This window comes from Salmo salar, chromosome 23 (assembly GCF_965601325.2).
Source record: "Salmo salar chromosome 23, fSalSal1, whole genome shotgun sequence".
Classification (NCBI taxonomy): Eukaryota; Metazoa; Chordata; class Actinopteri; order Salmoniformes; family Salmonidae; genus Salmo; species Salmo salar.
This window is the reverse complement of record NC_138313.1, coordinates 42,540,091-42,564,838: the sequence shown is the minus strand read 5'-3', so window position 1 is coordinate 42,564,838 and position 24,748 is coordinate 42,540,091. Positions and strand designations below refer to the sequence as shown.

At 41.5% G+C, this 24,748-nt stretch overlaps 2 protein-coding genes across 3 annotated transcripts; both read right to left on the bottom strand.

Annotated features, from left to right (window-relative positions):
- Nucleotides 1-9,037: 9,037 nt before the first annotated feature.
- LOC106584670 (palmitoyltransferase ZDHHC7) lies at nt 9,038-13,386 on the bottom strand. 2 transcript variants are annotated; one of them, XM_014170172.3, is made up of 8 exons: nt 13,261-13,386; nt 12,491-12,591; nt 11,963-12,268; nt 11,504-11,628; nt 11,133-11,229; nt 10,613-10,694; nt 10,072-10,202; nt 9,038-9,439 (listed from the first exon to the last, which is right to left on the bottom strand). In XM_014170172.3, the coding sequence occupies exons 3-8, from the start codon at nt 12,260-12,262 to the stop codon at nt 9,260-9,262; spliced, it is 915 nt and encodes a 304-aa protein (XP_014025647.2). In that variant the 5' UTR covers nt 12,263-12,268; nt 12,491-12,591; nt 13,261-13,386; the 3' UTR covers nt 9,038-9,259. The 2 variants fall into 2 exon arrangements, with proteins under 2 accessions (XP_014025647.2, XP_014025648.2); XM_014170173.3 differs by having other exon boundaries at nt 9,229-9,439; nt 10,064-10,202.
- Nucleotides 13,387-22,468: 9,082 nt separating this feature from the next.
- LOC106584669 (uncharacterized) lies at nt 22,469-23,619 on the bottom strand. Its single transcript, XM_014170171.3, has 3 exons — nt 23,412-23,619; nt 23,140-23,262; nt 22,469-22,978 (listed from the first exon to the last, which is right to left on the bottom strand). The coding sequence occupies exons 1-3, from the start codon at nt 23,609-23,611 to the stop codon at nt 22,687-22,689; spliced, it is 615 nt and encodes a 204-aa protein (XP_014025646.2). The 5' UTR covers nt 23,612-23,619; the 3' UTR covers nt 22,469-22,686.
- Nucleotides 23,620-24,748: the final 1,129 nt, after the last annotated feature.

Genomic DNA, 24,748 nt, shown 5'->3' with positions numbered 1-24,748 from the left:
CATAGGCTACCACCATTTTCACACTTTGTTGAAGGTTTCGTTACATGCATTCAGTTCAATGATTGCGGTCAGTAAAATGAGTCTGAGACAGACATACAGTCAATCCCAAATAAACCCATTATCTCTATGGTGGACCGAGTGTTGTTCAGGTCTTTCTGGGTTTCCGCCATTTTCTTCTTCTCCTCCTTCTGTTGGCTTTCTGAACCCTCGTAGTGCAACCCAAAGTTGAGAAAGACCTACATGCTACCAAATGGGTTGTGGAAGTTGTTGAAGCACATTTGATAGAAACCTAAAATAAATAAATGCCATGTTCCCACAACATTTCAAAGGGGAAATGCATTTGTCATGCACTTCATGCACGCGCGTGCACCTGCATTCAAAGGAGGAACAATATACCCATCTTCCCAGCTATGAAGTTGATTTGACCCGTAGCTTCATCAATTCTGGACACCAACAAGCCTTTAGGAGAGGACACATGAACACACAGACCTTGTTCACCATCATATGGGACATCCATGTGCTGCAAATCATATTTTAACTGCTCCTTAACCTGTTTGGGATAGGGGGCAGTATTTTCACGGCCGGATAAAAAACGTACCCAATTTAATCTGGTTACTACTCCTGCCCAGAAACTAGAATATGCATATAATTAGTACATTTGGATAGAAAACACTCTAAAGTTTCTAAAACTGTTTGAATGGTGTCTGTGAGTATTACAGAACTCATATGGCAGGCCAAAACCTGAGAAGATTCTATACAGGAAGTGCCCTGTCTGACCATTTCTTGTCCTTCTAGGGCATCTCTATACAAAATACAGCATCTCTGCTGTAACGTGACATTTTCTAAGGCTTTCATTGGCTCTAGGAAGGCGGCAGAAAGTGGAATGACAGCTCTGCAGTCTCTGGGTGAAAAACAGCAGGGGTTTTTGTGAGTGGTCCTTCTGGGAACAATGACACTGGCGCCCGCGTGCATGAGACGACTCCAAGTTTTTCTTTCTCTCTTTGAACGAATACAACGTCTCGCGGTTGGAATATTATCGCTATTTTACGAAAAAAATCACATAAAATCTTTATTTAAACATGCTTTGAAGTACGGTAATGGAATAATTTGACTTTTTTTTGTCACGAAATGCGCTGGCGCGTCACCCTTTGGATAGTGACTTGAACGCATGAACAAAACGGAGCTATTTGGATATAACTATGGATTATTTCGAACCAAAACAACATTTGTTGTTGAAGTAGAAGTCCTGGGAGTGCATTCTGATGAAGAACAGCAAAGATAATCCAATTTTTCTTATAGTAAATCTGAGTTTGGTGAGGGCCAAACTTGGTGGGTGTCAAATTAGCTAGCCGTGATGGCCGGGCTATCTACTCAGAATATTGCAAAATGTGCTTTCACCGAAAAGCTATTTTAAAATCTGACACCGCGATTGCATAAAGGAGTTCTGTATCTATAATTCTTAAAATAATTGTTGTGTTTTTTGTAAACGTTTATCGTGAGTAATTTAGTAAATTCACCGGAAGTTTTCAGTATGTATGCTAGTTCTGAACAAAACATGCTAATGTAAAAAGCTGGTTTTTGATATAAATATGAACTTGATTGAACAAAACATGCATGTATTGTATAACATAATGTCCTAGGAGTGTCATCTGATGAAGATCATCAAAGGTTAGTGCTGCATTTAGCTGTGGTTTTGGTTTTTGTGACATATATGCTTGCTTGAAAAATGGGTGTGTGATTATTTCTGGCTGGGTACTCTCCTGACATAATCTAATGTTTTGCTTTCGCTGTAAAGCCTTTTTGAAATCGGACAATGTGGTTAGATAAAGGAGAGTCTTACCTTTCAAATGGTGTAAAATAGTCATATGTTTGAGAAATTGAAATTATAGCATTTTTAAGGTTTTTCGTATTTCGCGCCAGGCGCTACCATTGGATATTGGTGAGGCGAGCTAGCGGAACGCCTGTCCATAAAAACTACAATGGACTAAGCCCTGTTAACAGATTTTCCCCCCATTTTAAGGGTCAATATCACTAAAAGTGTTATTCTTTTGTCCTCAAGATAAATCACTGGATCAAATTTCAGAAGGATCCTTATGTGGTGTGTATACCTTCATGATAATAGAAGCATAATGACAGACTTCAAAGTTAATTTTATACATTTTAGACTATTTTATTTCAGTGGAAGGAGGCAATTTTTCAATGTGCTGCTCAATCAACTTCAACGAGAATAATTAGGAATAAAATTATACATTTAAAAAATATTTCCTAATTTTCTTCATTCAATTTTATCTTATGTATAGTCTTATGTTAACTGCTGCACTTTTTATAAGAATATTGACTCTTTTCTGTACATCGTCAAAGTTGTTGTCCACCCTATTACATTGTGGTAACAGGCACTTTATTATTATTTAAAAAAACAATTTATTAACAAATATCAACAAACAAAAGAGGAAGAGTTACATGCAAACAAGCATACAAACAGACTATTTACATTGCTAGGAATCCTAAACAAACAAATCATATTCATTAATAATCCAACAAGTTTTAATTGCCTTTTTGTTTTTCATTTTAGTTAAAGTGGTCCCATATTGTTTAAACTCATTTAAAAAGTGAAAAAAGTTAGGTTTTGAATTAGACCATTTGCATTTGTGAATATGAAATTGACCTAGTATAATTAGCAGTTGAATAAAATATACTACAACTTTATCTATGTCAGAATTTCTGAAATAAATCAGTATATCAAAACCATTAAATAGTACAACCAGTCCTATTTCTTTTGTAACAAAATTCTGTATGTCAATCCAAAACATTCTGCTATAAATACAGGCAAAAAACAAATGCAAAATGGTCACCTTCTCCATTCCACAGAAATCACATTTATATTCAATATTCAGCTTGAATCTTTCCAAAACATGTTTCACAGGATAAATTCTAAGTAACATTTTAAATGAAACTTACTTTGTTATTGATACAATATTTGTTAGCAATTTTCCATGCTTTCCCCCATTGTATATCACCATAGATATTTGACCAAAAGAATCTTGCTGAGGGAATTGTAGTATCACAAACAATACTCCTAATATGTTTAGGAGTATCTAGAGAGTCGAGAAATGGAGGAAAGATAAAGAGATAGGGAAGAAGAAGGCAATAGCTGAACTCAGTGACAGAGTGCAGCATGCAGAAAGGAAGAAATGGAGAGATTGAAAAAGGACACTCAGAGCCAGGGCCAAGGCTAGTGCGTTGCTTCTTTACAATTTGACCAGAACAAATTGACACGGTTGACAAGGGGACACAATAGCTTTATGAAAATATAAATATTATTAAAATACTGCAATGAAAGTAATTAAAGACAGTTAAGTGCATGTCCGTAACAGGGTGGACATATTTTATGGCTGATTCACTGAAAATGTGTTTATAATTATCTAAGTGCTGGAGCTTGGCCAACATGTTTTCCTACAAGTTTAATATTTCCTTTGTATAATAAACATAAACAGAATACAAATTCTGAAATAAAAATATAAATGTTTCATGGTCCAAATGGTATTGCTTTGTGATATTGACTCAGACGCCTTTTAATACATTTTCAGACAAAGACGCAATAATTAGAAGGCATAACAACATAAGTTAAGAGAAATATATATATATACACACACACTGCTCAAAAAAATAAAGGGAACACTTAAACAACACATCCTAGATCTGAAAGAAAGAAATAATCTTATTAAATACTTTTTTCTTTACATAGTTGAATGTGCTGACAACAAAATCACACAAAAATAATCAATGGAAATCCAATTTATCAACCCATGGAGGTCTGGATTTGGAGTCACACTCAAAATTAAAGTGGAAAACCACACTACAGGCTGATCCAACTTTGATGTAATGTTCTTAAAACAAGTCAAAATGAGGCTCAGTAGTGTGTATGGCCTCCCTATGGCCTGTATGGCCTCCCTACAACGCTTGGGCATGCTCCTGATGAGGTGGCGGATGGTCTCCTGAGGGATCTCCTCCCAGACCTGGACTAAAGCATCCGCCAACTCCTGGACAGTCTGTGGTGCAACGTGGCGTTGGTGGATGGAGCGAGACATGATGTCCCAGATGTGCTCAATTGGATTCAGGTCTGGGGAACGGGCGGGCCAGTCCATAGCATCAATGCCTTCCTCTTGCAGGAACTGCTGACACACTCTAGCCACATGAGGTCTAGCATTGTCTTGCATTAGGAGGAACCCAGGGCCAACCGCACCAGCATATGGTCTCACAAGGGGTCTGAGGATCTCATCTCGGTACCTAATGGCAGTCAGGCTACCTCTGGCGAGCACATGGAGGGCTGTGCGGCCCCCCAAAGAAATGCCACCCCACACCATGACTGACCCACCGCCAAACCGGTCATGCTGGAGGATGTTGCAGGCAGCAGAACGTTCTCCACGGTGTCTCCAGACTGTCACGTCTGTCACATGTGCTCAGTGTGAACCTGCTTTCATATGTGAAGAGCACAGGGCGCCAGTGGCGAATTTGCCAATCTTGGTGTTCTCTGGCAAATGCCAAACGTCCTGCACGGTGTTGGGCTGTAAGCACAACCCCCACCTGTGGACGTCGGGCCCTCATACCACCCTCATGGAGTCTGTTTCTGACCGTTTGAGCAGACACATGCACATTTGTGGCCTGCTGGAGGTCATTTTGCAGGGCTCTGGCAGTGCTCCTCCTGCTCCTCCTTGCACAAAGGCGGAGGTAGCGGTCCTGCTGCTGGGTTGTTGCCCTCCTACGGCCTCCTCCACGTCTCCTGATGTACTGGCCTGTCTCCTGGTAGCGCCTCCATGCTCTGGACACTACGCTGACAGACACAGCAAACCTTCTTGCCACAGCTCGCATTGATGTGCCATCCTGGATGAGCTGCACTATCTGAGCCACTTGTGTGGGTTGTAGACTCCGTCTCATGCTACCACTAGAGTGAAAGCACCGCCAGCATTCAAAAGTGACCAAAACATCAGCCAGGAAGCATAGGAACTGAGAAGTGGTCTGTGGTCCCCACCTGGAGAACCACTCCTTTATTAGGGGTGTCTTGCTAATTGCTTATAATTTCCACCTGTTGCCTATTCCATTTGCACAACAGCATGTGACATTTATTGTCAATCAGTGTTGCTTCCTTAGTGGACAGTTTGATTTCACAGAAGTGTGATTGACTTGGAGTTACATTGTGTTGTTTAAGTGTTCCCTTTATTTTTTTGAGCAGTGTATATTTATATATATATATATATATATATATATGCACAGTTGAAGTCGGAAGTTTCCATACACTTAGGTTGGAGTCATTAAAACTCGTTTTTCAACCACTCCACACATTTCTTGTTAACAAACTATAGTTTTGGCAAGTCGGTTAGGACATGTACTTTGTGCATGACACAAGTATTTTCTCCAACAATTATTTACAGACAGATTATTTAATTTATAATTCACTCTATCACAATTCCAGTGGGTCAGAAGTTTACATACACTAAGTTGACTGTGCCTTTAAACAGCTTGGAGAATTCCAGAAAATGATGTCAGGGCAGGTCAAGCCCTGACCTCAATCCTATAGAAAATGTGTTGGCAGAACAGAAAAAGCGTGTGCGAGCAAGGAGGCCTACAAACCTGACTCAGTTACACCAGCTCTGTCAGGACGAATTGGCCAAAATCTACCCGAAATGTTTGTCCCAAGTTAAACAATTTAAAGGCAATGCTACCAAATACTAATTCAGTGCATGTAAACTTCTGACCCAGTGGGAATGTGATGAGACATAAAAGCGAAAATAAATCATTCTCTCTACTATTATTCTGACATTTCACATTCTTAAAATAAACTGAGCAATTTTTACTAGGATTAAATGTCAGGAATTGTGAAAAACTGAGTTTAAATGTATTTGGCTAAGGTGTATGTGAACTTCAACTGTATATTTGGTAGCATTGCCATTAAATTGTTTAACTTGGGTCAAACGTTTTGGGTAGCCTTCCACAAGCTTCCCACAGTAAGTTGGGTGAATGTTGGCCCATTCCTCCTGACAGAGCTGGTGTAACTGAGTTATATAGGATTGAGGTCAGGGCTTTGTGATGCTCCCAGGGATGAACCAGACTTGTGGAGGTCTACAATTATTTTTCTGAGGTCTTGGCTGATTTCTTTAGATTTCCCAATGATGTCAAGCATAGAGGCACTGAATTTGAAGGTAGGCCTTGAAGTGCATCCACAGGCACACCTCCAATTGACTCAAATGATGTCAATTAGCCTATCAGAAGCTTCTAAAGCCATGACATCATTTTATGGAATTTTCCAAGCTGTTTAAAGGCACAGTCAACTTAGTGTATGTAAACTTCTGACCCACTGGAATTGTGATACAGTGAATTATAAGTGAAATAATCTGTCTGTAAACAATTTTTGGAAAAATTACTTGTGTCATGCACAAAGTAGATGTCCTAACCGACTTGCCAAAACTATAGTATGTTAACAATAAATTTGTGGAGTGGTTGAAAAACGAGTTTTAATGACTCCAACCTAAGTGTATGTAAACTTCTAACTTCAACTGTACACACACACACACACACACACATATCCTGTTATTGTACTACTAAACTGTGGAATAACATCTTACCATAATAGCATCTTACCAAGAAGCACTCCAGTCCGGAGGCACGCAGGACGACTGCAAAGTCACACTGGTCCACTCCCCAGAACAAGTCCTGGTCCGCTGGTAGGTCAGGATGGGGGGGTCCGCCAAGGGATCCCCCAAACCCAATAGAGCCAGGAGCACGACTACAGATGTCCCACATAACATGGCTGGTTTTCTAGAAAATAGTTTTTATAGGAATGAGGAGGTGCAGTTAGCTACTGTCTGCCAGTGTGGATATGTGGATATGGCCCGTGGGATAAGAAGTTATTCACTACAACTTGTACATTTGCTTTACTATAGGTCCGGGGTGAAGTTTACCTTGGTTACAGATCTAGGATCAGGATCTAGGACCTAACCTTAAACAGTAGTGGGGGAAATGCAAAACTGGCCCAAGGTCAGCGTCTAAGGGCAACTTCACCCTACGATGGGTGGAGTTCAGAAATGGGAAAATCCAGATCCCTTCACATATGGTGTCGAGACACCCAGTCCCAATTCCATCTCAAGGCTTCGCCTCAGCCCTGACCCTTTAATGTTAGCAGATCTGAATAATTTTTATTTACAGTTTTTATTTGACCTTTATTTAACTAGGCAAGTCACTTAAGAACAAATTATTTTCAATGACGGCCTAGGAACAGTGGGTTAACTACCTTGTTCAAGGGCAGAACAGATTTTTGCCTTGTCAGCTCGGGGATTCAATCTCGCAACCTTTCGGTTACTAGTCCAAAGGTCTAACCACTAGGCTACCTGCCGCCCCAGGTAGCATAGATAGGTATCAGCAGTGTAGAGGTGAAGCTTCCACCATATTGCTTCTACCTTACAGATCTGCAAACATTAAAGGGTTACAACCAAGAGGAAGGGAGGGAATTGGGACCAGTGCTTCACATACAGCTTTCTGTGCACATCAAGTCATCCACCAGTTCTAAGTGCTGCATAGTGGGCTCCCACTCTTATCTAGTCAGTAATATGGACAAATAGATCTGGATTTTAGGAGGTAAAAATGAAGTTGATTTAATGGGAGCACAGTAAATGTAGCTGCGAAAAAACTGAAAGGTTTCAAAACAGAAGTACATAACATCTCCAAACAGAACATAAAAAAAAAAAAAATTCAGTCTTAACAAATTCCTTTATCCAGTCCATCACGTCTTCAAAACATTTTCATGTCAAATAAAAAGATACAATTATAATGGCTAATCAGAATTTCAGAATCATACATCTTACAATCAGCGTGACAGGAAGTCCCCTGTATACATAGGGGAGTGTACTGTAGTGGAATACTTGTGAGGAAGTCAGAGTATGTGGCCACGGGTGTCCTTCACGATGCTACAACGTGGTAGCTACAGGAACAAAACAGCAGAGAAGTTTAGCCTTGAGCTTCAACACGGTTAGTTGTGGAAATTGGACCGATATTGCGGTTTCCTTTGTGCATCGCTAAGTGTACCTTTAAATCAGAGCACAGTTAAATTATCATAGCATACTTCCCATTAAAATAACCATGACCAAGGGTTTAATGCTAACTTTTGGCTAATGAAACAAGTTCCTTGTCCACGTCACAGCAAATTTGTCAGACACATTACTAAAAGTTGATGCGATTGCCTCATGCAGAATCCAAACAGCTGATTCTAGTATTTCTCTATCATCTTGCTGGCAACCATTAATTATTCATATTTCATACCCCTCCATCCCCACCCCAACTCATCTAACTCCTACAAGCGGTAAACATGTATTTTTAAGGTATAAAAAAAAAAATGCAATACAGAGAATGTAAACCGACATTTAGGCAAAAACAACATGATTCTCAAGCAATATATCCAGCAATATATTCATAAAATGTCGTTTTTATTTTTTAAATGAATGGATATATAGTGGTTAACACCAATTCTAGCACATCATTTTTCCAGAGGTACAGCTAGCTACATTTTATACATAGGATGCAAAACTTACAATTAGTGACGCAAAATGGCAATCCTGCTAGTTGCATAGAGAAAAACGCAGACCTGCGCACTCCAGCAATTTGTAAGTCGACACAAGTACACGACATCGCCATTTTGAGTAGCTAATTGCGATCTTACATTGTGCATGTACTGTAGGTAAGGTATAAATCAGGCTTTACTCAATCACACACCCCCAGAGCGACAGGAAGAGAAGAACACAACAATGAGTGTGTTTAAAAATAAATCAATAAATAAACAGATGAAGTGAATCCTCCTCCATGTAGGCTTCCTGTAACTGTGCAATATGTAGTGTTTCAGTCTGTCTGTTTAAGAACTACAGCGCCCCTTCATTTGATCTTTCAACAGGTTTCTATGGGTCTCTCAATAGTCTGAGTCCTGATCCATGTCACCTATACAGACGTGACGTTCAGAAGCACCATTGTCCATGCTGTTGGATAGAACTTGAGTCTTCCTTGTAGCTGGGTTGTGTTCATTAGGGCACACGATGGAAAACATTTTGCAACAGAAAACAAACATTTGCGTTTCTTATTGGACCTTCCCTGTTTGAGTCCGTTTTCTTCCGTTTGGTGCCTGAAATGAACAGGACCCTGATGTCAAAGCCAGCTCCTGAGTCAGGTTCTACAGATTGTCTCAGACAGTACAGTAGGAAACTGCTGATAAGGTGAGAGGTCAGACAGAGAACTCGGGGCCAGCTTTCCGGGAGCGTGTGGCGAGTAGCCGGCGCAGTCGGAGCCCGGCAAACGGGTTGATCCACAGCAGTGAAGGCTTGCCCCCAAACACGCTCCTCATGCCCTCCCAGCGAACCTGCCTCTCCCACGTGGGCTTCTCGTTCTTCAGACGCTCAATCTCCTGTGGTAAAAACACACACAGAGGGGGTAAACATCAACACCAGGTGAGAATTCAATAAAGCAGAGCGAATGAGGTCAAATAACCACAATGGTAAACTAGCATCGGTCATTGGTCACTAGTCTCATCAATGTCACCACAACTAGGTTTCTTCTTCCTTACAATATCAACAGGTTTTCTGAAGGAGGCTGATGTCTCATATGTAAATAAGCCCCATTTCCCTCACTGGGACTTCACTAGCATGGCCACGTGCTTGTTCAGAGGCGCAGGACATTTAGAAACAAATCCCAATCATGCAGAATAGAGAATCTTATCCATTCTACATTGTTGATAGAAATAGTCGACGTAGAATGGCGTTCTGTAATGCCTTTGCCCTACTGAATGTCTATCTATTATTTTTCTATCCATGTGTTTTGGCTCCTCGCCGTCTTGTTGCAGATGGATTGGACCTGAGAATGTAATGTATAACATGGAAACAATTCTTAAATCATCTAATGTACATTGTATATCTAAGGTTGTGGGTTCAATTCCCACAGGAATCAAACTGAAAATGTAGCCACTCACTGCACAGAAAGTTTCTTAGGATTACAACAGTGTCTGGTAAGTGTCATATAGTGTTATATTAACCTCCTCACCGTCTCGTCGTTGCAGATGGAGTGGACCTGAGTGCCAAACATGACAGCCGTAAAGGTGAGGAAGAGGAGGCCCTCCAGGCAGAGGAAGATCATCAGCATCACCGTCACCGGGGGGGAAAAGTCACTGCACTCTGGAGGGGCAGAAATACCATTCAGGATAATAACATTAACACTGACCTCAATGTAGTTGTATTTGCAGCTGCAATCCTTAATTTGAAATTATAATAATTAATTTAAAAAATCAACAAATGACAGCTCTGCCAATTAGATTGCTATAAACGGTGAGGGATGGGGCTGGAGAAATGTAACCCCTCTCAAATTCATAGACGGAGCTATAGAAACGAATAATGATAGTCCACAAGATTAAAATGATAGTTTTGAAGCTGTATATTTTTGTTAACACACAATTGTGCCTTTAAACAGGGCACATTGAAGTCAATGTAGCTGTTTTTAAACAGGGCACCCTACAGTCAAAGTAGTTCTATTTAACAGGGAACAGTATATTTAGAAAACTCATCTGCAATCATATAATGATACTCACCACTCCACTGGACCTTGACGCAGGTTACAAACTGGTACCCACTCAGGGCGAGAGCATGGGTGGAGATCATCGCTATATACATCTGCAAAGAGAGAGGGAACTATTACCCAATCCTGGTATTGATGGTAAAACATTCATAGTAATTCATTGTGCATTGACAATGCACACAGGCATAAAGCTACAACAAAAGCACATTGACGAGCAGTGTACACAATCACAACCTATCCTAATAATACATCATCATACTTCTATCTGGCCAGAGCTAAAAGCACTCAGTACCAATGTGGTTTACAGGCCTTTATGATAAGGCACCACAAATAAAGATGAAACACTAATCATTCTGTCAAACCCATTGCTTCCATGCAAAACTACACAACAGTACAAAATAGGGATGTCAGCAATGCAACAAAAACAAAGTCTGATTAATTGACGTTGATTAATTGGACCGATGTACTACAGATGCATTTCAGTATTTCCATTGTGCACATGACCTTCAAGGTGGAACTGAGACGGAACTCACAGTGAAGAGGACAAAGAAGCGCTGGTTGTTCTCTCCGACACAGTTGTTCACCCAGGGACAGTGGTGATCCATCTTACGGATGCAGCGCTTACAAATACTACAGGGGAGGGAAACGACACCATGGTCGTGTTCATTAGGCACCAAACGGGGAGGGGGGGCTGAAACCGGGAGGGACTACCTGGACTTCTGCAATTAGAAACGTTCCTTTTTGTTTTCCATTTGAAAAGTTTGCCTAATTAACAGGACCCAACAGATACAGTAGGCCTAAATAGGAGGTTTTGCCTAGCCAAGTGACTCAGCCAGGAAAACACTTTAGATACTATAAAGCATAACAATAATACATAAAAGCAACAGAAGTGTCCCCTCCTCACCTGCAGTGGTGGGCTCTCTCAGGTTTGATGCTGTAGCATTTGGAACACTTATAGATGACCTCTCCTGGTTTCAGGTTCAGGCTCTCCATGTATTTCTTGGTGGCGTTGCCTTTGGGCACAGCTCCCTGTAAACAAGACACATGGTTGGACAGAATGGACACAGTCAGAATGACATGTTTGGACAGACTCATTCAAAACTTAAAGGAAACTACTAATAAGTCAGCTCTTTCACTGCTAATAGGACAACACATTGTTCCTATTCTGTGCCCAGGAGCATCAGCGTGCCCTCAGACTTACCCTTCGTCATTCTGACTGCTTCTTTTACTTCTTGTATGCTCTGTCTTGCACTCCGTTCAAAGTCACTCCCTTTTCCAAGTCACCCAACATTACAATGCATCTTCACTCCTTTGTTACGTTTTGTCCTAATGAGCACGACCCTGCAGCGGTTGGTTCACTCACCGGGTCGGTGAGCATGGTGCGCAGGTGAGAGGTGAGAGCCAGCACGGCCAGGCAGTTGAAGACCACGCCGTTGACCACGGCGTACCAGAAGCTCTTGGAGGGCAGCAGCATGACAAAGGTGACCACAAAGTCAGCGTAGAGCACCAGGAACCAGGTGATGAAGGCACAGACCATGCCACAGCCGTCCTGGATGAACCACACCTGCTCCGCCTCCCCTGCTGCGGAACCCACTGCAGCCTCCTCTCCATCCAGCAGGGGGTGGTGTTGCTCTACATCTCGCAGCCGGTGACCTGAAGACATGCTGCCCTGCAGGAAAAAACAGAGAGAAAGAGGGAATATGAAAGCACAGAAAAGACTGAAAGGAAAAGAGTGTCTGTTAAAATAAAGTGGCTTTGGTCAAATTGTGGACATAGGCTATTTAGCCATACATTGTGCCCATGTTTCTAGCCCAACCAAAAAGAATGTGTAGGAACAACAACTGTTGTTTCTCTAGCATTGACCAATTAGGCGTATTGTGTACTCACTCACTTTTTGTTAGTGTCCTTTATAATGTCATTGTTGTGTCCAATCTTCAAAACTACTGATGAGAGCATCCAGGGCCCGACTTATCAGGCCACATAATAGCCTGGCTATAACAGGAGAGAGGGTGGCAGTTTAGTGACAGTTCAACAATCCAAATTCATAAAACAGAGGTCGATATTTTATCCTCCTCATCCAGTAACAATGTCGTGTGCACAGCAGAAGGAACACTATTTGAACCTCCCTTTAGTTTTAAATAAAACGTTCGTGTGTCTCAGTTGGTAGAGCATGGCGCTTGCAACGCCAGGGTTGTGGGTTCGATTTCCAGGGGGTATCAGTACAAACATGTGTGCATTCGCTCTGGATAAGAGCGTCTGCTAAATTCTTATATATATTTTTAATTTAACTTATGCAACTTGCAAGCGACATAGTTAATTAGCTAGCTAACGTCAACACATAGCAACATGGAAGCTAGCTATTAGCATTGTTAGCCCTCAGTGGTGGTTGACGTTAATAGGCTGTGCACCAGAAAAGTACATGCAACCACTGACATCTAACAGCAGTAAGCTGGCTAGTGGTGTAAATATTATTCTCTCTTTCGGCTGAGAAACGTTAGCTAGCAGTGTTAGCACTGCTGGCCAGCTACACTAACTACTGCCAGTCTCGCTACAGCCAATGACTGGAACGTAAATGAAGGCTACAGCTACAACTGTCTAGTAAGCAGATACAGGCATTAGCTAGCATTATTAACGTTACATATTAGATCCCTTCATTCTTACCTTCTTCACAGTTTCCCTGCTAAGGTGGTGGAATAAGGCTTCAATTTCATTCATGACAGCACACTCAAGGCAAGTAAGCTAACGTTAGCTAGCTACACAACAATGTTTGGGAAGGTGCATTTCCGGTGTGGTCTAATTTTTTGAGAACTGTCAAATGTTTTTATTATCATATATATTTTTTTTTACGATTTGGCTACTTATTTCGTTTAATCAATCATAAGTTATTGTGCAACATGCAAAACTGACCTTTTTTTATGACCAAAAATTATGTAAATAGCATTCTCAGTACCTGTGAAAACTCAGCAAGGTGCAATATGAAACCATGAATAAAGAATACTTTGCATTTTGGAGGATCATTCCTGTAAGAATGTAAGAATGCATAAAGCAGTAACACATTTTGAAAGAGGCCCTGAAATAGCTCTAACATACATTCACATAATTTAATTACAACGTCTGGGACTTTAATTCAATTATTCCTTTGTTATGGAAAACATTGTTCTAAAAACATTAGGTGATAATATCATGAGGAAAATTCCGTTTCAGGCCAACACCTTGACTTATTTTTCCAGACAATATACCCCTTATCTCTAAATTTGATCTAGTATTATTTTGTGGGTCGAAAAACATGGATTATGTTACAATATTGCTCCTCTACACTGCTACCATAGATGGTGTTATTTCCTTCAGTGCACTCTCAAGTAAAGTAAGTAGCTTTGCACGAGCTGGAACGGCTCACAGGAGCCTATCTGCTGTTTCTGTAGCACCCCCTGGACAGAGCACAGAACGCTTGTCTTTCACAGGGCCTTACCCCCAGTCTACCTCTTTAATGCTAAGTGTCAAGCAGAAACGCACGAGTCTTATTTTTACAGTCTGGGAAGACTCGGCCAGGGATCAAACTTCCGATCTTGCAATCTCAGCGCAGATACTCAGAAGGCCACTGATTTGCTAACTAATGTGCTAGTTAGTAAGTGTACTCCCAAACTGATGTGCTAACTAGGTTTAAAAAATCCGACCTTGGTTCAAATACCATTTGACATAATTTCAAATACTTTAGCTGGGCTTGATTGAACTTGCCTAGCGCAATGGAATCGATAGAATAGTGGCAACAGTGCAAACCCTGCCCGACTTGGACACAAGGCAGGCTAAAGCGAACGCTAAAAGTATATCAATGGGGAATAAACTTTTTTTCCAGCAGGAACTTCATTTCATCCACATTATTATTTTCTGGAAAGGCAACATTAATTAAAGGCAAATTAATTCCCCTTTGTGTTTTTATTTTATTTTTAATTCCAGAATTTAATTCCAGAATTCACAACATAATGGCATGTGGTGACCACACTGTTCTGTGTCAATTCATCGACTATGCTGACTGACTAAAATCACAGTCTCTGTCACATGTCTCTATCTGAATGTCACAGAATGCTCTCTCTTTTCCTTAGACCAAGTTCCAGGGTTAGGGAGTAATGGATTACATTTTGAAAGTTACCTACCCAACCCAGCCAAGTTCCAATTAAACTGGCAACATTTTTGTTCTTACAGATGTTCTTATGTAAGAAATATGGACTCTTTTTTAAGCTATATTAATAATCAATCAAAGCAGATTAAGTAAGAGCTGATTGTTTAAAAAACACTGTGTTAAAGGTCCCAAACAGTCATTCTGATTCCCATGTAAAAGCATTTTGAGTGACTAAAACATCACCCACAATATTTTTCCCTGATAAAAATGTTCAAAATTTGTGAAACATTTATTTTTCTCTCATGTCAAACGGAAGTCTGAAAACACAGTTTGCACTGTGATGCAGTGTCTTAGACCAGTGTGCCACTCGGGAAGTTGCATCCTCAAAGTTTTTAATGCTTATCAATTGCCTTGCACAAAGTATCAAAATACTAAAATACTACACAGGACTCTTAAAGAATTTCATTTAAATGTTAATTGTATTTTTTGATCAGAAACAATGAGGAAATAAAGAAATAATGAAAGTAATACATTTGTGCCAGATAGCTCTCACCGGAATCGGCCCGAACTCCAAGTAATATATACATCTGGGACAGATACTCTCACTGGAATCGGCCCGAGCCCCAATTAATACATTTGGGCCAGATAATTCTCACTGGAATCGGCCCGAGCACCAAGTAATACATTTGGGACAGATAACTCACACCGGAATCTGCCCGAGCCCCAAGTACTACATTTGGGACAGATAACTCACACTGGAATCGTCCCGAGCCCCAAGTAATACATTTGGGACAGATAACTCACACCGGAATCGACCCGAGCCCCAATTAATACATTTGGGCCAGATAATTCACACTGGAATCGGCCCGAGCACCAAGTAATACATTTGGGACAGATAACTCACACCGGAATCGGCCCGAGCTCAATCCTAGTCATAAGTAATACTACAGAAGGCTGCCCAGACTCGGGCCACATGACGTCGGCCGAGTCTGACTCTCAGCCGGGTGCCCCGACTCTCAGCCGGAATCGGCTCAGATCCACTGTGCTAGCTGGGTAAACTCTATGAATGTAGGTCCATTGATTGTGCACAGTGATTATTAGTGAGCTGGACAGTCAAGAAACTGTATGAATATAGTTGAATTATCATTTCTACACCATTTAGATTTTTTAAATTCATTTGAAAGTATATTGAGTTTTTACTCAAATCACCCGCTGGCCTGTTTGGACCTCCCGTACGCCAGATCCTGCAGGCCATATGTTTTTATTTTTTATTTGATTTAACCTTTATTTAACTAGGCAAGTCAGTTAATAACGAATTCTTATTTATCATGACGGCCTACCAAAAGGAAAAAGGCCTCCTGCGGGGACGGGGGCTGGCATTAAAAATTAAAAATAAATATAGGACAAAACACACATTACGACAAGAGAGACACTTCAACGCTACATGAAGAGAGACCTAAGACAACAACATAGCATGGCAGCAACACATGAAAACACAGCATGGTAGCAACACAACACAACAACAAGATGGTAGCAACACATGGCAGCAGCCCAACATGGTAGCAGCACAAAACATGGTACAAAAAAATATAATAAAAAACCAATAGAATTATATTTGTTTAAATTCAATAAATAAGTTAAACATGGCACAAACATTATTTGGCACAGACAACAGCACAAAGGGCAAGAAGATAGAGACAACAATACATCACACAAAGCAGCCACAACTGTCAGTAAGGGTGTCCATGATTGAGATTGAGATAAAACTGTCCAGTTTGAGTGTTTGTTGCAGCTCGTTCCAGTTGCTAGCTGCAGTGAACTGAAAAGAGGAGCGACCCAGGAATGTGTGCTTTGGGGACCTTTAACAGAATGTGACTGGCAGAACGGGTGTTGTATGTGGAGGACGAGGGTTGCAGTAGCTATCTCAGATAGGGGGGAGTCAGATAGGGGGGGAGTGTTTGACACCCCTGGTTTAGGTAGTCTTAGTCTTCCCAATCTGGTAGTCATTCTGAATGCAGGTCAGGCATGAATAAGAATTCCAAATGTTGGCTATACCAACTCTAGCTGGATTTCAACAGGAATTAAACATCACTTTGCAAGGTTGCTTAGTGTGACTTGCAGGCCCGATGTGGTCTGTAAACGATGAGTTTCAGGTCACTCTATTAGGGTAAAACTAGGCCCTCAATATAAGGCCTTATGAAATACATATCCTATTGTGTAAAGTATTTCATTTTAATGATAAGATACAGTATTCACTTAGGCTCTCACTAGGATTGCTATAGGACAAAAAATATTTTGTAACTTGTATGACTGTATCAGTTCTGCACTGTACTACTGCAGTTTAATTATTTGTGCCAATAGTTACATTTTCACATATAATTTTTATGTGAAGCTAAGCAACATTATAATATCCATAAACCTAAAGTCATATCATTTTTAATTTGGTGGCATTGTCAATATTTTCAGCTTGAATATGAAGTCAAAACATGCAGGGCATTATTCTAATGAGCTCCGCCCCCGAAACAAAGCCAATAAAAATACCCAGTGTTCTTTGCAATTGTTTATCAATTGTGTCTGCTCATTGAGCAGTGACTAACAGTCAGTTCATTCAACTATACAACCACATCTCACAGTCATAGCAAGTAAAAGCTTTTTTTTGTTACCGGATTTGGATGAAATCAGATCTAAGTAAAATTACCAAAATATAAAATGACTGTTGCTTCTACATTGATAAAGTTTGATCATAAAGTTACTGATATCCTCTCCCATTTCAAACACTTGGATTCAGGAGTCGCGATTATAAAGGGCTTTTTGTGACATCACAAAAATACAAATTTATTACACCAATGGTAGTGTCTTATTCTCTTGCCTAATTTAAATTAGTACTGTCTTGTAACCAACATCGCAGAAGGTGTGTTCACAGAGGAGCGTGGTTTACATAGCTAGGTAGCTAGTCTTCTGGTGCCAAAATTTGACTGCAGCGAGTCAGCAAATATGATTAGAAGTTTCCCCTATTCATCCAAGGCAAAGATACATATATGTTTCCCCTTTCATCTGTCTGGTGTTATCTAGTAACCAGAGGTGTAAAAAGTACTCAATTGTCATACTTGAGTAAAAGTAAAGATATCTTACTCTAAAAAGACTGAAGTAAAAGTAACCCAGTAAAATACTACTTGAGTGTCAGATTTTAAATGTATCTAAGTGTAAAACTTGAGTAAAAGTAAATGCTCTACATCATATTCATTACATTCAGCAAACCAGATGGCACAATTTCCTTTTTTATTACTTTTTATGACAACCGGGCCCACACTCCAACACTCAGACATCATTTACAAAGGAAACATGTATGTTTAGTGAGTCCACCAGATCAGAGGCAGTATGGATGACCAGGGATGTTCTCTTGATAAGTGTGTGAATTTGACCTTTTTGTTTTTTACTGAACTGCTAAGCATTCAAATTGTAACTAGTAGTTTTGTGTGTCAGGGAAAATGTATGGAGTAAAAAGTACATACTTTTCTTAGGAATGTAGTGAAGTAAAAGTACAAGTAGTCAAAAACATAAATAGTAAAGTACAGATATCCCCCCAAACTACTTAAATAGTACTTTAAAGTATTTTTACTTAAGTACTTTACACCACTGCAAAAAAAGCATGTGTGTTTAGTGAGTCCACCAGATCAGAGGCAGTAGGGATGACCAGGGATGGTTGGTTGATAGTTTAGTGAGCCCACCAGATCAGAGGCAGTAGGGAGGACCAGGGACGGTTGGTTGATAGTTTAGTGAGCCCACCAGATCAGAGGCAGTAGGGGTGACCAGGGATGGTTGGTTGATAGTTTAGTGAGCCCACCAGATCAGAGGCAGTAGGGAGGACCAGGGACGGTTGGTTGATAGTTTAGTGAGCCCACCAGATCAGAGGCAGTAGGGATGACCAGGGATGGTTGGTTGATATGTGTGTGAATGACTATTTTCCTGTCCTGCTGAGCATTCAAAATGTAACGAGTACTTTTGGGTGTCAAAGACAATGTATGGAGTAAAAAGTACAATATTTTCTTAAGGAATGTAGTGAAGTAAAAGGAGTAAAAAATACAAATAGTAAAGTAAAGTACAGATATCCCCAAAAAACGACTTAGGTAGTACTTAAAAATATTTTTAGTTAAGTACTTTACACCACTGCTAGTTACTGGCTAGCTTGGTCTTAAGCCAGCATGGAACAAAAGCTGGGGAAGGGTTGCCCAAAACTCTGACGCAGTTGTCATGTCATACATCAAACAGGAAATTCAAACAAACTTCTTGACTTTATTGATAGTAATGATGTGTGAACGTTGCAGTCTATATATTGAAATATACCCAGACCTCACTTTGTAAAGTTTCAACTGAAATTTTCCAAATGAGGTAGCCAGCTACATTACGTGACCAAAAGTATGTGGACACATGCTCGTCGAATATTTCATTCCAGATTCGTCCGTCGGACTGCCAGATGGTGAAGCGTGATTCATCCCTCCAGAGAACGCGTTTCCACTGCTCCAGAGTCCAATGGCGGAGAGCTTTACACCACTCTATCCAACGCTTGGCATTGCGCATGTTGATCTTTGGCTTGTTTGTGGCTGCTCGGCCATGGAAACCCATTTCATGAAGCTCCTAACGAACAGCTCTTGTGCTGATATTGCTTCCAGAGGCAGTTTGGAAGTCAGTAGTGAGTATTGCAACCGAGGACAGACGATTTTTACGCGCTACCCGCTTCAGCACTCGGCAATCCCGTTCTGTGAGCTTGTGTGGCTTACTGCTTTGCGGCTGAGCCATTGTTGCTCCTAGAGGTTTCCACTTCACATTCACAGCACTTACAGTTGACCAAGGCAGCTCTAGAAGGACATAAATTTGACAAACTGACTTGTTGGAAAGGTGACATTCTATGACAGTGCCATGTTGAAAGTAACTGAGCTTTTCAGTAAGGACATTCTACTGCCATTGTTTGTCTATGGAGATTGCATGGCAGTGTGCTCAATTTTATACACCTGTCAGCAGTGGGTGTGGCTGAAAAGGTGAATCTACTAATTTGAAAGGGCGCCACACACTTTTGTGTATACATAAACTCAGCAAAAAAATAAACGTCCGCTCACTGTCAACTGCATTTATTTTCAGCAAACTTAATATGTGTAAATATTTGTATGAACATAACAAAATGCAACAACTGAGACATAAACTGAACAAGTTCCACAGACACGTGACTAACAGAAATGGAGAAATGTGTCCCTGAACAAAGGGGGGTCAAAATCAAAAGTAACAGTCAGTATCTGGTGTGGCCACCAGCTGCATTAATTACTGCAGCACATCTCCTCCTCATGGACTGCACCAGATTTGCCAGTTCTTGCTGTGAGATTTTACCCCACTCTTCCACCAAGGCACCTGCAAGTTCCTGGACATTTCTGGGGGGAATGGCCCTAGCCCTCACCCTCCGATCCAACAGGTCCCAGACGTGCTCAATGGGATTGAGATCCGGGCTCTTTGCTGGCCATGGCAGAACACTGACATTCCTTTCTTGCAGGAAATCATGCACACAACGAGCAGTATGGCTGGTGGAATTGTCATGCTGTGGAGGGTTATGTCAGGATAAGCCTGCAGGAAGGGTACCACATGAGGGAGAAGGATGTCTTCCCTGTAACGCACAGTGTTGAGATTGCCTGCAATGACAACAAGATGTGACACACCGCCCCAGACCATGACGGACCCTCCACCTCCAAATCGATCCCGCTCCAGAGTACAGGCCTCGGTGTAACGCTCATTCCTTCGATGATAAACGCGAATCCGACCATCACCCCTGGTGAGACAAAACCGCGACTCGTCAGAGAAGAGCACTTTTTGCCAGTCCTGTCTGGTCCAGCGATGGTAGGTTTGTGCCGGTGATGTCTGGTGAGGACCTGCCTTACAACAGGCCTACAAGCCCTCAGTCCAGCCTCTCTCAGCCTGTTGCGGACAGTCTGAGCACTGATGGAGGGATTGTGCGTTCCTGGTGTAACTCAGGCAGTTGTTGTTGACATCCTGGTGTTGTTGACATCCTAGTGTTGTTGACATCCTGGTGTTTTGTTCGGACTTACCGATCCTGTGCAGGTGTTGTTACACGTGGTCTGCCACTGCGAGGACAATCAGCTGTCCGTCCTGTCTCCCTGTAGCGCTGTCTTAGGCATCACACAGTACGAACATTGCAATTTATTGCCCTGGCCACATCTGCAGTCCTCATGCCTCCTTGCAGCATGCCTAAGGCACATTCACGCAGATGAGCAGGGACCCTGGGCATCTTTCTTTTGGTGTTTTTCAGAGTCAAAGCCTCTTTATTGTCCTAAGTTTTCATAACTGTGACCTTAATTGCCTACCGTCTGTAAGCTGTTAGTGTCTTTGCGACCGTTCCACAGGTGCATGTTCATTAATTGTTTATGGTTCATTGAACAAGCATGGGAAACAGTGTTTAAACCCTTTACAATGAAGATCTGTGAAGTTATTTGGATTTTTACAAATTATCTTTGAAAGACCGGGTCCTGAAAAAGGGACATTTCTTTTTTTGCTGAGTTTAGTATTGAACCAGTATTTCAGTGCAGCCCCCCAAACCTGTTGAAGACCAACTACAGCCCCTTGGGCAAATATAGTTTTAAACCACCATTTCAGTAATGGGTAAAAAAATTCCAAGTTACAGATTTGATTAGTTTAGACAAATGTATATTATTTATATTTGAGTAGCATAAGATGAATTAATCAATCAATGTACATGCAAAAACATAGATATTGAAACAAACGAATTCTAAAAATCAACCTGCAATAGAGCATGCTGGGACATATGATAATGCTGGGCGTGGTTTTGTTTTAACACTGGTTATTAACTTAACACTTACAGAGTGACTTTAACACCTGAATCAACACTAGAAATGTTACACTGAAAAAAATCAACACTTGGTAACAATTTGCTGTGTATATACATTGCAGTTATCTCTATATACATAAACTCAAGTTCAAGTAGATCATCCTTTATGAGTACACAATACATAATTAATTTACCAAATATTTATGTTACAGTGTCTCTCTCACCACCACTGATATTGTTTTGAACTGATATTGGTGGTATATGTGAAATGAGTCAGTCAAGAGCATGTTATATGTCCTCCTCTTCTCCTGCTAGGCTCCTGTCCCAGCCCTAGTCCAAGGGTTAAGCTCTAGTCCCAGCCCCAATCTTGTCTAGGGGTTAAGCTCTAGTCCCAGCCCCAGTCTAGTCAAGGGGTTAAACTCTAGTCCCAGCCCCAGTCTAGTCAAGGGGTTAAGCTCTAGTCCAAGCCTAGTCCCAGCCCCAGTCTAGTCTAGGGATTAACCTCTAGTCCCAGCCCCAGTCTGGTCTAGGGATTAACCTCTAGTCCCAGCCCCAGTCTAGTCTCAGGGTTAAGCTCTAGTCCCAGCCCCAGTCTGGTCTAGGGATTAACCTCTAGTCCCAGCCCCATTCTAGTCTCAGGGTTAAGCTCTAGTCCCAGCCCCAATCTTGTCTAGGGTTAAGCTCTAGTCCCAGCCCTAGTCCAGGGGTGTGGTTTGGGGCAACAGTGTTCAACCAAGCCACTCTTTCTATGCCGCCACAGGGGTGAGAGAAAGTCTCCTGAGCTGGGAAAGAGACAGAAGCGTGTCAAGTTCCACAGCTCTGAGAGTGCAGAAGTCACTGCAACACGAATATACACACCTCACTATTTTTAGACCCCCCCCCCCCCCCACACACACACACACACACACACACACACACACACACACCCCTTCTTGCTCTCTCTGTCTTCCATCCAGTGGCGTGAAATTTGTTTCCTGCTCCATTGACCTTGTCCATCCTTTTCCCCACGCAGGAAAGGAATGCTCAGGAATAGGACCTCAGTAATATCTCAGCCAGCCCGAAACATTAAAAAAGTGCATGACATTCGCTACATCGACACTCCACTTCCTGTTCTCTGCCCATCTCAAGTTTGTCTGAGAGGGATGGCCTGTAGGTGGAGTCCTTGGCTGCACTCTCTGCTGCAGTCCAGTCTCACTCTGCCTGCTTGGAGACTTAGCATTGCATAGCGCTGTGGGAGTGACTGTGGCGACCTGCGGCGGCGACCGTAACCCTGTGAGCTGATCTTGTCCTCCGGGGCTCTGTTGACCTTTAACTTGTTGTTGAGGATGTGTAGCCGATGGGCCAGGTCATGCAGGCTGCATGTTCCCAGAGAACAGCCTGGTCTTTTCACTGAGGTCACAATGGATCTTCTGGACCTGAAAGAGAAAGAGATCAAAATGAGATAAGAGAAGAGATAGAGATTTCTAAAGATTGACTGAAATGAACTTGACCAAAAACCATTCAAATGTGACCTTTTTATATTAGTGAAAACATTTTTTTTTTTAAAACACCAGAGTGATCATCATTGAAATAACACCTGGAATGAAATACTGAGGGGTCTGTCTCCTCTCTCTGCCCTGGTCCACTGAGGATCCCTGAGTCCACTGCAGAGCTGCTTTGGAAATCTGCTCTTGTGCGGCTCTGTAACCAGACTCTAAATCTACCACAGAAGAGAAGGCATGGTTAATGCAGAAATAACATACTTCCCCCTAGACACATCAAAGACAGAACACACATCCTATCCAATAATCCTGTACACTTTATAGAATTAGACGGTGGCCACCGTTCGTCATTCGTCAATCAGCTGACCTCTTTTTCATGTTGGTGTTGAGGTCAACTTTGGTGCCTTTCACCAGCGGTAGAACGGTGCCTTTCACCAGCGGTAGAACGGTGCCTTTCACCAGCGGTAGAACGGTGCCTTTCACCAGCGGTAGAACGGTGCCTTTCACCAGCGGTAGAACTGTGGCTAGAACACACCCACAGATGATGGTTTGAAGAGGCACTTTCATATTGGCTGGAGCCTGTGAATAAGAATGGAACGAAAAAAAACATTATTTATATTTAGATAGTCTTATCTACTTGTGAGAATGATCTCCTGGCTCCAAAAGTATACCTGGATTATACCATGCTCACATAAGAGGGTCCAAAAAGCCGGTTATGTGAACTCTGACCCTCTTCAGTCCCTGGTCATTAAATTTGCCCAATATAATATCTGGACAAAAACAGTTCTGAGTATTGGCTAATTTCTCTGTGCTCAGGAATACCATACATTCTACATGGATGAGAGTGACGAGTCATCTCCTTCAGTCTTCTTCTGTAATAACAATATAATAAGAAAATTGTACTGCTGCAGAAAGACAGAAAACAAAGATAGCACTCCCTACATTCCTGCCTTGACTTCAGAGAAAACCAAAATGATCTGATACAAGTCAGAAAGAATATATACATTCTCTAATTCAAATGGCAGATTTCACTTACCTCAGGCTCAAAACAATTCACTTCACTGGGAGGTTCACTGGGAGGCTGCCAGTTGCATAGATCTCTCCAGTTTCTCCTGGGTGGGTGCTTTTTCTAAGGCTGTAGTTACCTATTTGTCTGAGTGTACACAGTCAACGTGAGAGGCTTTATAGGGGTGGGTGGGAGGGACTTATACCTTATTGACAGTCAATGTGGGAGGGGCTTGTCTATGTGACAACTTTTATTGTACCCATCCTCTCCAGCAGACTGTGCATGGTGAACCATGTCAGGCTCATGAAGCCCATGTAATGTAGCAAAGCTATTACAGAACAAAAATAGAAATGCAACAACATTCAACGATTCTACTGAGTAACAGTTCATTTAAGGAAATCAGTAATTTGAAATAAATTCATTAAGCTATGGATTTCACATGACAACCATCTGTTATTTGTTCAGCGAATTCTTCGGTGAACAAAAATATAAACACAACATGCAAAGTGTTGGTCCCATGTTTCATGAGCTGAAATAACAGATCCCAGAAATGTTTGATATGCACAAAAACCTTATTTCTCTCAAATTCTGTGCACAAATTTCTTTACATCCCTGTTAGTGAGCTTTTCTCCTTTGCCAAGATGATCCATTCACCTGACAGGAGTGGCATATCAAGAAGCTGAGTTACAGGCTTTGGT

What these genes read in the sequence shown, in the direction of transcription:
- LOC106584670 (XM_014170172.3), bottom strand. Translation starts at nt 12,262, where the DNA reads ATGTCTTCAGGTCACCGGCTGCGAGATGTAGAGCAACACCACCCCCTG. An exon ending in GAGAGAGCCCACCACTGCAG is followed by an intron (nt 11,230 to 11,503) that starts GTGAGGAGGGGA and finishes CCTCCCCTGTAG; the next exon opens with TATTTGTAAGCGCTGCATCC. An exon ending in GCTTCTTTGTCCTCTTCACT is followed by an intron (nt 10,695 to 11,132) that starts GTGAGTTCCGTC and finishes CTCTCTTTGCAG; the next exon opens with ATGTATATAGCGATGATCTC.
- LOC106584669 (XM_014170171.3), bottom strand. Translation starts at nt 23,611, where the DNA reads ATGAAAGTGCCTCTTCAAACCATCATCTGTGGGTGTGTTCTAGCCACA. An exon ending in AACACCAACATGAAAAAGAG is followed by an intron (nt 23,263 to 23,411) that starts GTCAGCTGATTG and finishes CTTCTGTGGTAG; the next exon opens with ATTTAGAGTCTGGTTACAGA. An exon ending in CCCTCAGTATTTCATTCCAG is followed by an intron (nt 22,979 to 23,139) that starts GTGTTATTTCAA and finishes TTTCTCTTTCAG; the next exon opens with GTCCAGAAGATCCATTGTGA.